This window comes from Stegodyphus dumicola, chromosome 1 (assembly GCF_044657685.1).
Source record: "Stegodyphus dumicola isolate Sdum_Otavi_A_Nest chromosome 1, ASM4465768v1".
Classification (NCBI taxonomy): Eukaryota; Metazoa; Arthropoda; class Arachnida; order Araneae; family Eresidae; genus Stegodyphus; species Stegodyphus dumicola.
Genome location: NC_140768.1, coordinates 114,312,292 through 114,327,627, shown reverse-complemented (window position 1 = coordinate 114,327,627; position 15,336 = coordinate 114,312,292). Strand labels below are relative to the sequence as shown.

General features: G+C 35.7%; 1 protein-coding gene across 2 annotated transcripts in view; it reads right to left on the bottom strand.

Moving 5' to 3' along the window:
* The window catches only part of LOC118180815 (protein ECT2-like), a 115,072-nt gene that overhangs the window by 56,469 nt on the left and 43,267 nt on the right, over positions 1 to 15,336 (bottom strand). For both annotated transcript variants that reach the window (XM_035349872.2, XM_035349873.2), the window contains exons 9-11: positions 5,278 to 5,390; positions 5,133 to 5,195; positions 1,995 to 2,205 (exon numbers count right to left, since the gene is read on the bottom strand). In XM_035349872.2, coding sequence (XP_035205763.1) covers positions 1,995 to 2,205; positions 5,133 to 5,195; positions 5,278 to 5,390 — 387 coding nt within the window. The remainder of the gene's footprint in view (positions 1 to 1,994; positions 2,206 to 5,132; positions 5,196 to 5,277; positions 5,391 to 15,336) is intronic.

The following is a 15,336-nucleotide window of genomic DNA, read 5'->3' as shown; positions in this document are numbered from 1 at the left end:
ACTTAGAGGCTTAAGGGGTGAATAATGGGATGCTGTAGTTACTACAGCACTATCTTTCCAGCAACATATGCATACTTTACCATCAGTTCAAAAATCAAGCTTTCCTCTCTGCCATTTTGAAATTACCTTAACTAGAGAGCACCTTTCTGTTCGACTCCTCTGAGCTGTTCGAATTTACTTTAAAGCCTTTACCAAATAAGTCAGTGATCAGTTTATATAACATAAAATTTATCAAATGACTTCATGTTTTTCAGGGTTTCTAACATGAGATAAAAATTCCCATACAACTCTAGATCCCATGGATCAGGGTTGGTACACATTTCTGCGCACGGAAATTAAGTACTTTTAAGGACTTTTAAGGACCATTAATGAAAAAAATTAAGGACCTATGAGCAAATGGAAACTGAATAAATTCAATTAAAAATATTATTCTATGCCTGAATTTCACTTTCATAATACCATTCTAAAAATAAAATAATAGATCCCTAAGTAGTATGCACTATTACTAAACATGAATTAACTAACATAATTATTAATAAGTTTGAGAGTAAAATAAACTTCATGCAGTTTATCAAGTAGCATTAAATATTTTACACTTATAATATAGTTGGACATATTTAAAAGAAGATAAGAGACATTTACGTTTTACTAATAGTTAGCTATGTCTTATTTTGTTACATACTTGGTCAGTCAAGAGGTTTAGCAAATAGTAGGTAGATTTTATGTCAAATGGCATAGGTCAAAATGAGAAGTGAGATCATAATCAGCATGATTCATAACAAAAGACTGAATATTGTCCCTCTGCTGCTTGTCTATAGAGAGATCTGCTGATTGGAACAAACCTGAAAGGTCTGATGTAGGCATGGTTGGCAAGTGTTGAAAGTTAGTCAAGCTCTGCTTAATGCAGTTAATGCCATGGCTTTGTGTAGAGTTCCAGGGGTTATAACCCAGTTAATATATTTTAAGGTTCCAATAAGCCATTAAAGCGGTAGAGGTGATAAGTTGTTTTATATATAAGTCTCAGTAGATGCAAAGACTATGTTTTACTTGATGGTGTTGATGGTTACTTGATGGGTGTTGGATGATGTAATCAGAGACAATCACATGGGAGAAATGCTTACTATGAAAAAATTAAAAAGAAGACATTTTAATTAATTACATAGCTAATTTTGCTTTTACTAAGAGCTGTTTCATAAATTATGCTTTATAGCTATATACCTTGTTTATTTTTCAGATTTAAAATATTGTATAATAAGTTGCCAAAATGAAACTTTATAATATGACAGTGAAAAATAAAAGTATTTTATTCTAATGTTATTTTTTAAATATAATTCTAATATATTACCATTATTTTAATGAAATTTATCAAAGTTACGATGTTTTAAGAAATCGCCGAAAAATTCTCAGATCTCGGAATTAAAAATTTTCTGTAGGAACTGATCTTAAAATCGCCAAAATGTTGACAAGTTGTCAAATTTAGAACTATTTAATAAAAGAATTCACAACCCCAAAAGCGAAAAGTCATTTAAGAGCTCTTTATTAGAAAAAATAAATGAATTTCGAAATGCTTATGTTTCACTTCTTCCTTAGAAACTCGAGTATCCCATCATTTATATTAGAAATAGAAACAAATTATAACCCATGAACCCATTCAAAAGATAACCATATACGTCAGTGAATTGCTAAAAATATTCCACCAAAATGCTAATTCATACTCAAAATGGCAGTCGTAAAAACAGAGAAATTTCAGATGATTAAAATTAAGGAGCTTCTACTGATTTTGGCCAAAATTAAGGACTTTTAAAAACCAAAAATCGGTTCAAAAAATTTAAGGACTTTTAAGAACTCTTAAGGACCGTACGAACCCTGAATTATGTCATTGATAAAAACAAAAAGATATACTATAGAATGTCAAATAGATTCTTCCTAGATGTTGGTAGAACACCTATAAATTTTAAATTAAGATGAAGTTCAAAAATAAAAAATGAACATACCAAGAGATTTATCCGGGGAAAGAGTAGCATCCAAGTACGATCCACTTAAAGACATTTTTCCAGTAATGTCGGATTTTCTCTTAACGTCTGAATTTATAGAGAAGTAATCACAACCTTCAACAGCAAGCTGACGTGCAACACTCTCCAGTCTCTTGCGTTTATTACCTCTTACAGGCATTATAAATGATGAAGAGGAAGTTGTGGTGTTTGGCTAAAAAAACATTAAATTTTTATACTGAGCATTCTATCTAAGATTTTCATAAATAGGATGACACGTTTAAGCAAATTCAAGATTTTTCATGAAGGTGCCAGCAAGTAAAATGGTTTTACATGAAAAAAAAATCAGTTATATATCACCCCCTGTTTAATTAATCAGTAAAGGAAAAAAAAAAATCAGGTTTACATAAAAGAGCTGCAGAATGAATTTGCCATCATCTTTAAGATGGCTGATTCCTACTTGCGAGGAATATTATTAATTATCTAAAAATACCCACAGCAATTTTTAAGTTCTGTAATATTACACTATTTCAAATCCCTATAAAATTGTAAGGTATTTTATGTATATAACATCTCCTTTCAATAGTCCTCAAAAGAATGCAAATTAGGTTTTTGTATATTTAAGCCGATTGTCTGAAGGTTTAACAAGAGCTTTTGACAACTGCATCTTGCTGTCACTATCCTCAGCTCTGCTCAAGTTGCATTCCAGCTTTAGCATCTTGTTAGCCGATGTTTAAAATAAGCATAATTAAATACCTGATCCAGGTATTTAATTAATTAATTTGTATTAGTCTGAGAATACAATGCAAAATGAACTACTCCAGGTCGAGTAGTTCATTTTGCAATGCAGTCTGAGAATACAATATCTACATTTGAATTTAACATTATCTCCTGTTAATTTAATACCTGCAAGTCACAAATGTTCATCTGTCACACAAGCTATGCCATTTTTGTTCATTTAAAACTCGAATGAAAATGTTATTTTAACCTTCTTTTAGGTTTTGCACTTTGTTTCAGAATAACTGATACCTCATTTTATAGGACAGACACAAGCTTCTAGATGCAGAAGAAACAAGTCCCTCTCAGACTCATTTTTTGCATGTTAATCACTGACAAGCATGATGGTAAATTGCACGAGTAGGCCAAGAAAAGGAGAAAAAGTAAACATTTATCACATTATCAGATAATATGTTAACTATTATTTTCAGACAGGAATTTTTATTATTTGGTTCATGTATATGCTAATGTATGTGCCTATGCTGTTATCATGCATAACTCAGGTTCTGATTAGTGCATTTACATAATTTGTAACATTTGTATTAGATCATTCCAAATCTCAAACATAAGTATATTTTTAATTCATAAGTTTGAAAAAATAATTGTGGGTTTTTATATACAGAACATTGTATTTTATATCAATTTTATTTACTTTTGAATAATACTTAGCTTTTCAGAACTTTGCAGCACACATTCATATATTTTGAACACTATTTTGTACGAAAACAAAATGAATGTTATTTCTAAAATTTTAGAACTTTGTACATTTTTAAGAGTAATATAGAAATACATTATGAAATTATATATGCCTGTAATTTGGATCCAACTCAAGCAGAGTGGTTTGGTGGCCAAAGAAATTTATATTCCTACATAAAACTGCAGAAAAGGTTACCCACCAGTGGTAACATGCAGCCATTGGTAGGTGAACATTGTCATGACCCACCAGTGGATCACGAGACCTCAAAAACAAACCTATCACTATCCACCTGTGGGTCACGTGGCAGTTGAGGTGTTAAAAAAATTACAGAATACATAGTATTTTTAAAGTTGAAAAGAAAAAATTTAAAAGCAAAAGAACAATGTTTATTTTAATAGACAAAAACATTAAAAAAAAATTTACTGAATTTTAATAATGTTAAAAGTCTTTAAATGACTGACATGTAAAGAAATGCTAACTTCTACTTTCATTTTGAGAAAAAGGAATAGTTTTCCACTAAAAAATAGAAAATTCGAAAACAACCACTTGGAGAAATGAGGCACTAAACCTTCATTTGGACAACAAAAATCAATAGTTTTGTTGTCCAAATTAAGTTCACTTTCTATCGTAATTTTTTTTATCAATTAGTTCACTTTTTATCATAATTTTTTTTATCAATTAGTTCACTTTTTATCATAATTTGGGACAGCATTCATTCATGTGTTCAAAAGGAAATCAAAAAATAACTAGCACTGATAAACTGAATCCAGTTTTCACCTTTATCACATGAAATACTGGAAAAAAATGATCAGTATTTTTTTAAATGTAAACTAATAAAAAATTATAAATCTTAAAAATTACATAAATTTAATAAACAGGTAAAATATTCCAATATTATAAACAGTTTATATGCAATGAATAAAAATACTATATTAAGTAAAAATGATTTTTTAAAAAATGCCACCGCCAATTTTTTTTTTTTTTTTTTTTTTTTTTTTTAGCAACAAAAAAGGACTAATGCTGTGAGTAAAACAACAAAAAAAGTGTTAATGTTGTGTAACAACAATTTTCTTTTTTTTTTTTTTTTTTTTTTTAATTGAAAAGGTTGATAAAATTAAACCAATGCAAGCTATTATTTCCCAATATTAAATATATCCTGTGTCTTGCTTTAAATCAATGCAAGGTTTTAAAATGCAACATTTGCTTTAATTCTAAACTAAATATTTCTGTTTGATATACACCCCTTTTTTTTGTGTTTTTCAGGTACAATAAAATTTGAATAAATTTTTGTCCAAGCATTTCATCAATTATCCTTGGAATCAAAAGAGCTTGAATAGTTTAAAACAAAAACTACAAGTTTGACAAAATAATATATTAAGTTCCTCTTTTAATAGCTCTTTAGTACACTTAAAAACATTTATAATGTCTTCCAATTGTGACACATGTGATAATTTGAAAAATCAGCATTTTTAAGAAATCCATTTTCTTAATTAAGTTCGTTAAGCTCTTCACATATGATTTGATAGCATCAAAATCATTAGCGTTGAAAGGAAACATTTTGCAAACCAATATTTAATCATTAATATGCATCAACATTTAGGAAAAGAATTATAAAACAATAAAATATACCACTAGCATATATCACAAAAACAAATAAAAGTACTCACATTTTGAAAAACATAGATTCTTTCCTCTGCTTTAGCTTCTATTTGTATGCTTGCCCAAAACCACTAAAATTAAAAATAGCGACTAAAAAATACATTTTTTTGGCCTCTGTAAATTTTGAAGCATAAAAATAAGATTTAATCATACCTCATTTTTTATTATGTGAACTTTATGGTCATATTCCGAACAATTAACAGAACTCCCATCTTCAACCACGATGTGAGTACATGATGGATCAGTAGGTTGAACCACTTCACCACCTGAAATTTGTAAACCATTATTAATACATAGCATTTCAAAAATAATCATCCGATTTTAAATAATAATCATCAGATTTTAAAAATAATAACTATTCAGCTTTTGATCCATTTTGATAAATAGTATATAGATGGAAAGAAGGAAATCTCAAGTTTCATGCAACTAACGACAGGTAGCGCTAACACTCTTCCTTCAACCACTACTTCAGCATTTGTCTAGATGCAAATTTTTTTCCATTCTACGCTTCACAAAGTGCGAATAACAACCATGTAACAGTATGATTTTCTTCGACAATATCCTGATGTTCAACAATTTATCGCTCACAGCATTAAGTGATGGTATGAACAATATGAACAACAGACATGGGTTGTCTGTGTAAAAGAAAATCGGCCATGCCAGTAAAGAACTCGACATTTCACAACATCTAACTAGCATAGTTTACAGCGACATTCATTTTCTAAATCATACAGAATTCAATTTTTGCAAGTTCTTCATACAGGTGATAGAGAACGATGTGCAGAATTTTCTGAATTCCCACAGCTTTTCGCACAGTTAAAAGTCAATTCAAATGATGGCAGGACGGCACATCACCACACTGGAGCTTGGACAGTTGAGAATGTTTTAAAAATTGCATTCCTCAACAGCCATTCGGGACCCAATGATTCAGTTAAATATCATTGGCCTCTAAGATAGCCGGACCTCTCAGTGTAATAATTTCTACTTGTGGGGGTTTATATAAAAGATACTGTATAAGTGCTTCCATTCCCACTACATTTGCTGAACTGAAGAAGATTTGCTGAACAGCCATTGAAGCAGTGGATGCAGATATGCTCGCAAAAGTTAGAGATGAATTTGATCACCATATCGACGTATGCCGTGCATCCAAATGTGGATAAATTGGGCCCCTTTAATTTGGTTTATAAAAAAACTTAACGATTAGCCATCTAATATAAAATTAATCTTGAATTTCTAGGTTCAATATTTTTCATAACATATGCATTTCAGATTGGGCGATTCTTTTTGAAATACCCTGTATAAGTGGTGTCCCTTTATGTGATCCTGTTTGTCCATAGCTATTTTGATGATATTCTCCAAATAACAAGATAAAATTATGAAGAAAAATATCCTTCAAAATAGTAAAATAATTTAAGTGATAACCAGAAACATAAATAGGCACTTTCACAGCCTTTTAATTAGGAAGTTGAAAAGTTATTTATGGTTGGTTGGTTGATTGATTTTTTAATGGCACAAAACCTCGAGGGTTATTATGCGCCAGACAAATGGTGAATAAAATTCAAGATGCAAAACACACTGAATCAAGTGAATTCATGAAATGGACCTGAGATGCTGATGAAGGCATAGAGAATTGACTTTGAAATGTCCATTCACTCTAGCAACAGGTAGATCAGGATAAAAGGGAAATAACTTCAAATCATATAGTAAAAAAGAATGTCTTTTCAAAATCTTTTGAGGTTGATGTGGGGGTTTCTTCCAATGAGATGAAGGCATGGGGAAATGACTAAGAAATGCTCTAGCATTAGGTAGAATAGGATGAAATGTAGTTCAAATCATATGGTAAAAAGAGATGTCTTTTAAAAATCTTATGAGGTTGATGCGAGGGTTTCTTCCAAGGAGATCTGTTAAGATAACATTCGTAGAGTTAAAATAAAATTCACGTTTCTGACGAAAAGCAGGACAGCAGGTTAAAATGTGATTGACTGAAACAGGAATGTTGCAAGTGCCACAGATAGGCTCATTATCTCCTTTCAAGAGATACTGATGTGTCAGTCTGCAATGACCAATTCGTAGGCGAGTCAGTAGTACATCCTCCTTCCAATTCTCTCTCGACTCCCAGTACTCCAAATTGGGTTTTACCTGCCTTAATTTGTTCAGAGTTTGGCATTCCCAGAATTTTTGCCACCTGGACAAGATCTTTGCTCTCATGTAATTCCATTATGTTTGCAAAAGAGACATCATTTTCTGAGGTAATATCAGCAGATTTTGCTACGATATCGGTAAGTTCATTGCCTTTGATGCCAGCATGTCCAGGCACTCAGCACTATGCAATATAGTAACCTGCGTTTCTCAAACGGAGGTGTGCCTTTAAAATTTCTAGGACCAAGGGTGGCTGGTATTTGTATTTATTGATTCAAGAGCACTCAGAGTGTCAGAATAGATTATGAACTTTCTGCTATTTTGCCTAGAGATAAAGATTAAGGAATTCAAAATGGCAAAAGTTTCCGCAGTAAAGACAGATGCAGCCTTATGAAGTTTACTACTCTTTATTTCTTTATCACAAACAAAAGCTACCCCAACATGATCATGATTCTTTGAGCCATCAGTAAAAATCACTTTGTAGTTAGAATAACTGCTTCTACACTCTAGGAAAATTTGTTGATATTGGATATCATTGTTAAGTAGGTGAATGTTCACTTCTTGCCAGGAAGCAATACCGAAAAGATCAAAGTTTTTGGGATGCAGATCATTTAGGTTGAATTCTTCAATCAGTAAGTGAATGTGAAGATCAAAAGGTGGAATACATGAAAGATTGGCTTGGTAAAGATGCCAGTGTTGATCAGATGTCATGAGTCCGACAGGACGTTCGGCCCGTGACATTACTTTATAATGAAGATCAATGGACAACTGCTTGCGTCTGAATTCCAAAGATGGTTCAAAACAGATGACATATAAACTTTAGACTGGAGATGTTCTGAAGACTCCACAGAAAATCCGTAGTGCTTGATGGTGAACTGGATCCAATTTCAGTAGCACAGAAGGTCTTGCTAATCCATAGATAACACAGGCAAGTTTGGAACGGATTAAAGCTCTATAAATGCAGAGCACAGAACAACGTTCTGCTCCCCATGAGGTATTGGCCAGGACTTTCAGAATGTTGAGAGCTTTAGCACATTTTTTCTTTAGATTTAGGATATGCGGAAGGAAAGTGAGCTTTCTGTCAAAGATAACTCCTAAGAATTTTGCTTCTGGCTCAACACAGATCAAAGAGCCATCAGATTAAATTAGATTATTATAATTTGGCACAAAACCTGTCAAGGTTATCTGCACCAGACAAATGGTAACAATGCAATTAGTCATTTGTAAAAACTTCCAGCTTAGGTAAGAAGAGACAGATTACAGTCTATGATAAGAGCTGATATCTTTTAAAAAACAGGTTAAAGTCTATTATAAAAGCCAATATCTTTTAAAAACAGAAACAAATTACGATGATGTGCTTTTCCAATTAAATTTCCTAAGTCCAGTTCTGAAGAATTAAAATGTTTTTGGCGAAAATAATTAAAACTCTGGCATTCCACCAAGATATGATGGACTGTCAGATCTGCATTGCAATTTGGGCAGCTGGGATTCTCTTCTCCCTTCAGAAGATACTCATGGGTCAGGCGACAATGGCCAATTCTCAGTCGAGTCAAGAGGACATCTTCCTTTCTATTAGCCATACATGGCCAGTATCCAATGGTGGGTTTTACATTTCTCAGCTTGTTATATACTTTGTCATCCCATTGCTTCTGCCATGTGCTGAGGATTTTGCTTTTGACAAACCCTTTGATGTCTGCTAGTGCAATCTGAACATTGTACATTGTGGTTGCAGTTTTAGCTGCAATATCCGTCAATTCATTCCCCTTAATGGCAACGTGTCCAGGGATCCACGAATATAGAATCTGGTATCCCCGAATTTTTAAAGAATGATTCAACTTCAGGATTCTGATTGCAACTGGATGAGTACATTGAGCGTGATTTTTCAATGACATTAAGGTACTCATGGAATCTGTGTAGATAATAAATTTTATGTACTTTTGTTTTGAAAGGTAAGTCAAAGCCAGATGGATTGCAGTAAGCTCAGAAGTAAGCACAGAGCAAACTGTATGTATTCGAACCCCTACTATTGTTTTTTCTGTGACGAAAGCAGCGCCAACATGATCCTGGGATTTTGATCCGTCTGTATATAGAGGGATATATTTCCTATATTTGTTTCTATGTTGAAAAAATATCTGCTTGTAGATGATTTCATTAGTTTGTGATTTACTCCAGTGTCGAAAAGTATCCAGAGAATGGATTCTCCAATCCTCCCAGGGAGGAATTCCAAAAAAATCCTCCATCTGTATATCTATATTAGACAAATTATACTCCTCCACCAAAGCACTCATCCGCAAGCCGAAAGATGGGACACATGATGGTCGTGCCTGATATAAACGGGAGTATTGGTCATTAAGCAATTTTGACCGCGTAGAATTTTCGGTTTGTGATAAGACTTTAAAATAATGCTTAAAACAAAGATTTTCACGTCTTAACCGCAAGGAGGTCTCGTTACTTTCCACATATAAGCTTTCCACTGGAGAAGTTCTAAAGGCACCAGTGCATATCCGAAGTGCATGGTGATGTATCGGATCAAGTTTGGCTAATACTGAAGGCCTTGCCGACCCATAAATGATTGATCCATAATCTAGTTTCGAACGAATGAAAGCTCTATATATAAGAAGCATTGAGCTTCGATCAGCACCCCAAGAAGTATTTGACAGTACTTTCAGAATATTCATAGTTTTTAAACATCTCTTTTTTAGATAGGTAATATGGGAGAGGAACGTAAGCTTATGGTCAAATATCATTCCTAGGAATTTTATTTTTTTTTTCTACAGGAATCAGCACATCTTGCAGATAAAGTTCGGGGTCAGGGTGAGGAATTTTCTTTCGACAGAAATGTACACACGCAGTCTTTTGAGTACAGAATCTAAAACCATTTTCCTGTGACCATTTAACAATTCTATTGAGAGAAGTCTGCAGTTTACATTCAATGTCTTTCAGGTCTTCTTCCTGGCAACTGACTTGTAGGTCATAGACATAGAGCATACCCTGGACTTCTGGAGGTAGTTGTTTTAAAATAGAGTTAATTTTTATACTAAATAATATAACACTTAATACACTTCCTTGCGGAACACCCTCTTCTTGATGGAACATGTCAGAAAGTGTATCGCCTATCTTCACACGAAACTTCCGATCCTGTAGGAAATGTTTGATGAATATCGGCATGTTTTCTCGTAAACCATTGTTATATAGGTCACGAAGGATACCGTATCTCCAGGTGGTATCATAGGCTTTCTCTATATCAAAGAAAATGGAAACATAATGATTTCTTCTAACGAACGCTCTATGGATACCTGTTTCTAAGAGTAGGATATTATCGATAGTTGCTCTTCCTTTTCTAAAACCGTTCTGATACGGGGAGATACAATTATTTGTCTCTAAATAATAGACCAGACGAGTGTTAACCATCTTTTCAAAGAGTTTGCAGAGGCAGCTAGTTAGGGCGATGGGACGGTAATTCGACGGATTAGTAGGGTCTTTTCCCGATTTAACAATGGGGATGACAAAAGCTATTTTCCAGGCATCTGGAAAGACTTGTTCCTTCCATACTCTATTAAAGAGAAAGAGGATGGTTGCCAATGACTTGGAAGGAAGATGTTTCAGCATAGGATAGGCAATATCATCTGGACCAGGACATGAATTTTTTGTCTGCAACAGAGCTCTTTTCAGTTCAAGCACAGTAAAATCCTGATTATATGGTTCAGTATTGGGAGAGTTGAAATTAATTAATTGTTTTTCAATGCATTTTTTTTTTGTGGAAAGAAATTCTTGATGGTAGTTACTACTGTGTGAGACGGCTGAAAAACTCTGTCCAATAGCGTTGGCAATTTCTTCCCTACTTTGTTTCACCACTTGTCTTTAAAATGGAAAGTGTGCGCTCTTCGTAGATACCGGACGCTTTCCGGACTCTCTCTCACACCTTCTTACTCGAAGTTGAAGAGCTAATCAAAGACACATACGAGATCCAAGAATTCTTCTGACCTTTCCTTCGCACCGGCCGAGCTTTTGCTTTAGCCCTTTTGAATATTACGAGATTTGATTCTGAAGGATATCGCCAAAAAATGCTCCAAGCTTTCCTTTGTTTTCTGATGGCGTCCTGGCATTCAGGATTCCACGAGGGCTTTGGGTATTTTGGCTGTTTTACCGACATTTTTGGTATACATATATCAGCTACTTGAATAATTTTATCTGTAATGATCTTCACAGCCTGATCAATGTGCACATTCTTTATTATTTCTTCAGTAAAAAGAGCATAATGTAAGAAAGAGTCCCAGTCGGCTTTGTCCAACAAAAAGCGTGGTGTTCCAGGTATAAACACACTCCTATTTCCTGTAATGCTTATGATAATAGGAAAATGATCGCTATTATATAGATAATTCTCGACATTAAAGAAACAAAAAGGCAAAAGCTGTGGAGAAACAATAGCAAGGTCAATGGAATGAAAGGTCCTTGTTGGCTGATGAAAATAAGTGCTTTCTGCGTTGTTAAGGATACAGAGACAGTGGTCGTGGAGTAGCTGTTCAATTTGCTTTCCTCATGGGTTTGTGTCTTTACTACCCCACAAGGGATTGTGTCCATTGAAATCACCGACTAGAATAAACGGAAGTTGGTAGTTGGGCAATTAGATCCTCTAAATCTCTTTAAATTAATGTTCTCATTAGGCGGGATGTAAATACTGCAGACAGTAGTCAGTGTTCGAATGCTCAACTGTACTGCAACTGCTTGAAGAGGAGTATCCAAAGGGAGAGCACTCGAAGGGCAATTAATTGAGGTGAGTAGACAGACACCACCACTTGCGCGTTCACTGAATGTCTTATCCTTTCTTGTCATCGAGTATCTACGTAGCTTTGCAAAATTACCAGGTTTGAGGAATGTCTCTTGTATCGCTATACAAATAGGTCGATATTAATTAATAAGTTGCTTAATGCCATCAATACCCTGATAGAAGCACCAGCAGTTCCACGAAATGAGAGTAGCCATTAGGAATGTTTATAGCTTCGATGCTGTTTCTTTGTTTTGTGAGGTAGAACATTTTTCAAGAGATCTCTGCCTCCATCTGTTTCCATCTCAGATTCGATAAAGTCTGAAAAGGTCCATTCAATAGAGCTTCGGCTTGAGCTTCTCTTTTCTGAGCTTTTGATTTTCTTTTTTGAACTCTCTGTTTCTTGTGTTTTTATTTCTCGACTTTCTATTGTCTGTTTGGGAGGAGGTAGAAGAAAGACCTTTTTCTTTGTCATTTGTTTTTGGTTCAGGTATCTTCTTCTGTGTGCTATGCGATGTTTGTGTACTTATTGACCGATATGATTTAGTGGCTTGTGCATAGGAGACATTTGCTTTTGACTGACCCGTGCTAAAAAGTTTCTTAGCTTCAGGATAGGAGATTTTTCTTGTAGTCTTAATATGCTGTATTTCTTTCTCTTCTTTCCACTTAGGGCAGTTTCGTGAGTATGCTGGATGATTGGCATGACAGTTTGCACATTTTGGATCAGCTACACAATCCTTGACTTTCGTGACCACCTGCAGAACAGCGAGCACATGCCAGGTTTCCTCGGCACGCGGCCTTTGCATGGCCAAACCGTTGACACTTGAAGCAGCGCAGTGGGTTCGGCACGTAAGGTCTGATGGGGCAATTCAGGTAACCTGCCTTAATGGCTTTCGGTAGCTCTGGAGAGGAGAAAGTCAGAATAAGATGTTTTGTGTTGACGAGTTGCCCGTCTCTACGGACTTTTATTCGGCGGACGCTACATACATTTTGCTCGGCGAGTTCTTTTGAAAGTTCATCCTCAGAGACTGATATCAAGTCTATTTCCGAAATGACACCTCTTGACGTGTTCAAAGACTTATGTGGGGATACAGTAATAGAATGTGCCCCCATTTTGGTCATTTTTAGGAGATAGGAAGATTGTGCATCAGATGTAGTCTCGATGAGCAGAGATCCTGAACGGAGCTTTTTTATGTGTTTTGGCTTGCTTGCCGAGGCCACAATATGCTTATGGATGAAGAATGGTGATAGATTTTCTAGCTCACCAGTGATAACTAAGAACTTTGGACATTTGTTTGTGCTAATTAAGGTTGAAGTACAAATTCTTTTAGCAGCTCCAGAATTTTTCGTATCCATATGGTTAGGAGAAGAAGTTAAAGTTTTCATATTGAAAAGAGAGGTTTCGGGCCCGACCGCCCCACCCACCATGGAGCCCAACAAGGGAACACAGATCCCTGTGTTAGGGCTAGCCGAGCCTATACGCAAACTGAAGCCCCACAGTCGGCTTTCCCAAAAGCGGAGACTTCCGAGAGCTTATCCCCTAGACACTGACCAATAAGACTAGTGGCCAGCCGATTGACACTAGTGGGGACAGCTAAGTGCCTTCCGTTTTAAGTAGAAGCAGAGGCCAAAGCAGCGTGTTGGGGACAGTACCTCGCCCCTCAACTGCCAGGATCCTCCTTTCCCACCTTACGGGTCACCATGCACGGCAAACGCATAGGCGGTATTCTCACCATGGTGAAACAGAAACTAAGAGTAGTAGCTGCATCTCACAGTGAGCCCCAACCGCCAGTAGAGGAAACCACAAGGAAGAAAAATAGGAGAGAGAGAGCTAGACAAGAGAAGAAGAAAGAGAGAGGAGGAAAGGTCACTGAGGCCCCAGGAGTGTGATACCCGATCACCAAGACGGCAATCTCCTGAGGGTTCTTCACCTGCTATGCTTTAGCTGGGCATGTTGGAACGGCCTTCATGCCTAGGGTGGCCCTACCAGGAGCTATGCTCCTGACGTACTTCGCCCGTTCCGCCCAGTGACACCCCCCCCGCCACGTTGAGGCACAAAGAGCCATCAAGATGCAGCTCGTGATCAGGATGTAGATTTCTTTTGTGACAGAAATGCACACAGACTGTCTTCTGGCTAGAAAATTTAAAACCATTGTTGTTGGACCACTTTATGATTCTATTTAGAGCAATTTGTAGTTGTCTCTCAATGTATCTCATATCTTGACCTTGACAATAGATCATCAGATCATCAACATATAAGGAACCATGCACTGTGGGAGGAAGTTCTCTTAAAATGGAATTAATTTTCAGGCTGAAAAGAGTGACACTGAGCACTGAACTTTGTGGTACACCTTCTTGTACAAATACTTGAGAAAGCAACGAACTAATCTTGACTTGGAAAGTGCAGTCCTTCAAAAAGTTTTGAATAAAGATGGGGAGATTACCTCTCAATCCAGTGCTGTAAAGGTCAGGAAGAGTTCCATGCCGCCAAGTTCTATCGTACGCCTTTTCCATGTCAAAGAAGATTGAAACCACATGATTTCATAAATGCATTGCATACTGCAGTTTCTAAAAACAGGGCATTACCAAGTGAAGATCTTCCCTTACGGAAACCACTTTGGTAAGGCGATAGGCAATGATTAGTCTCCAGATAGTAGGTGAGACGGTGATTTACCATTTTTTCCATAATCTTGCAAAGGCAGCTAGTGAGCGCAATGGGGCGATAATTTAAAGGATTTTTTGGGTCCTTGCTGGGTTTTACTATAGGAATGACAAAGGCCCTGCACCAGGCAGTAGGAAAAATTTGTTCCTTCCATATCTTATTATAAAGAGCAAGAAGGACCACTACAGACTCATAGGGCAGGTGCTTTATCATCAAATAACTTATGCCATCAGGACCAGGGCAAGTCATATCAGTGCAAGATATTACATTTAATTCATACATGGCAAGATCTTTATTATAAGATTCTGCATTAGGATGGGAAAAGTGGATTTGATTACTTTTCAAGAGCATCTTTGCGGGCAGAAACTCTTTTGAGTAACTGCTACTGCCAGATACAGCAGCAAATGTATCCCCTAAAGCCCCGGCTATTTCTTCTCTAGTGCTTATCAACTTTCCCATCTTTTTCTAGAACAGAAAAGGAATAATCATTATATAGTCAAGAGGCTTTGTGGACTCTTTCCCAAACCTGCTTGCTAGACATTGAGGAGGTAATAGTGGACACGTAGGCTACTTACGATTTTCTATGACTTTGCCACCTCACTTTTCTTGCATTCGCCTTAGCTTTTTTAAAGGCATGAAGATTTTC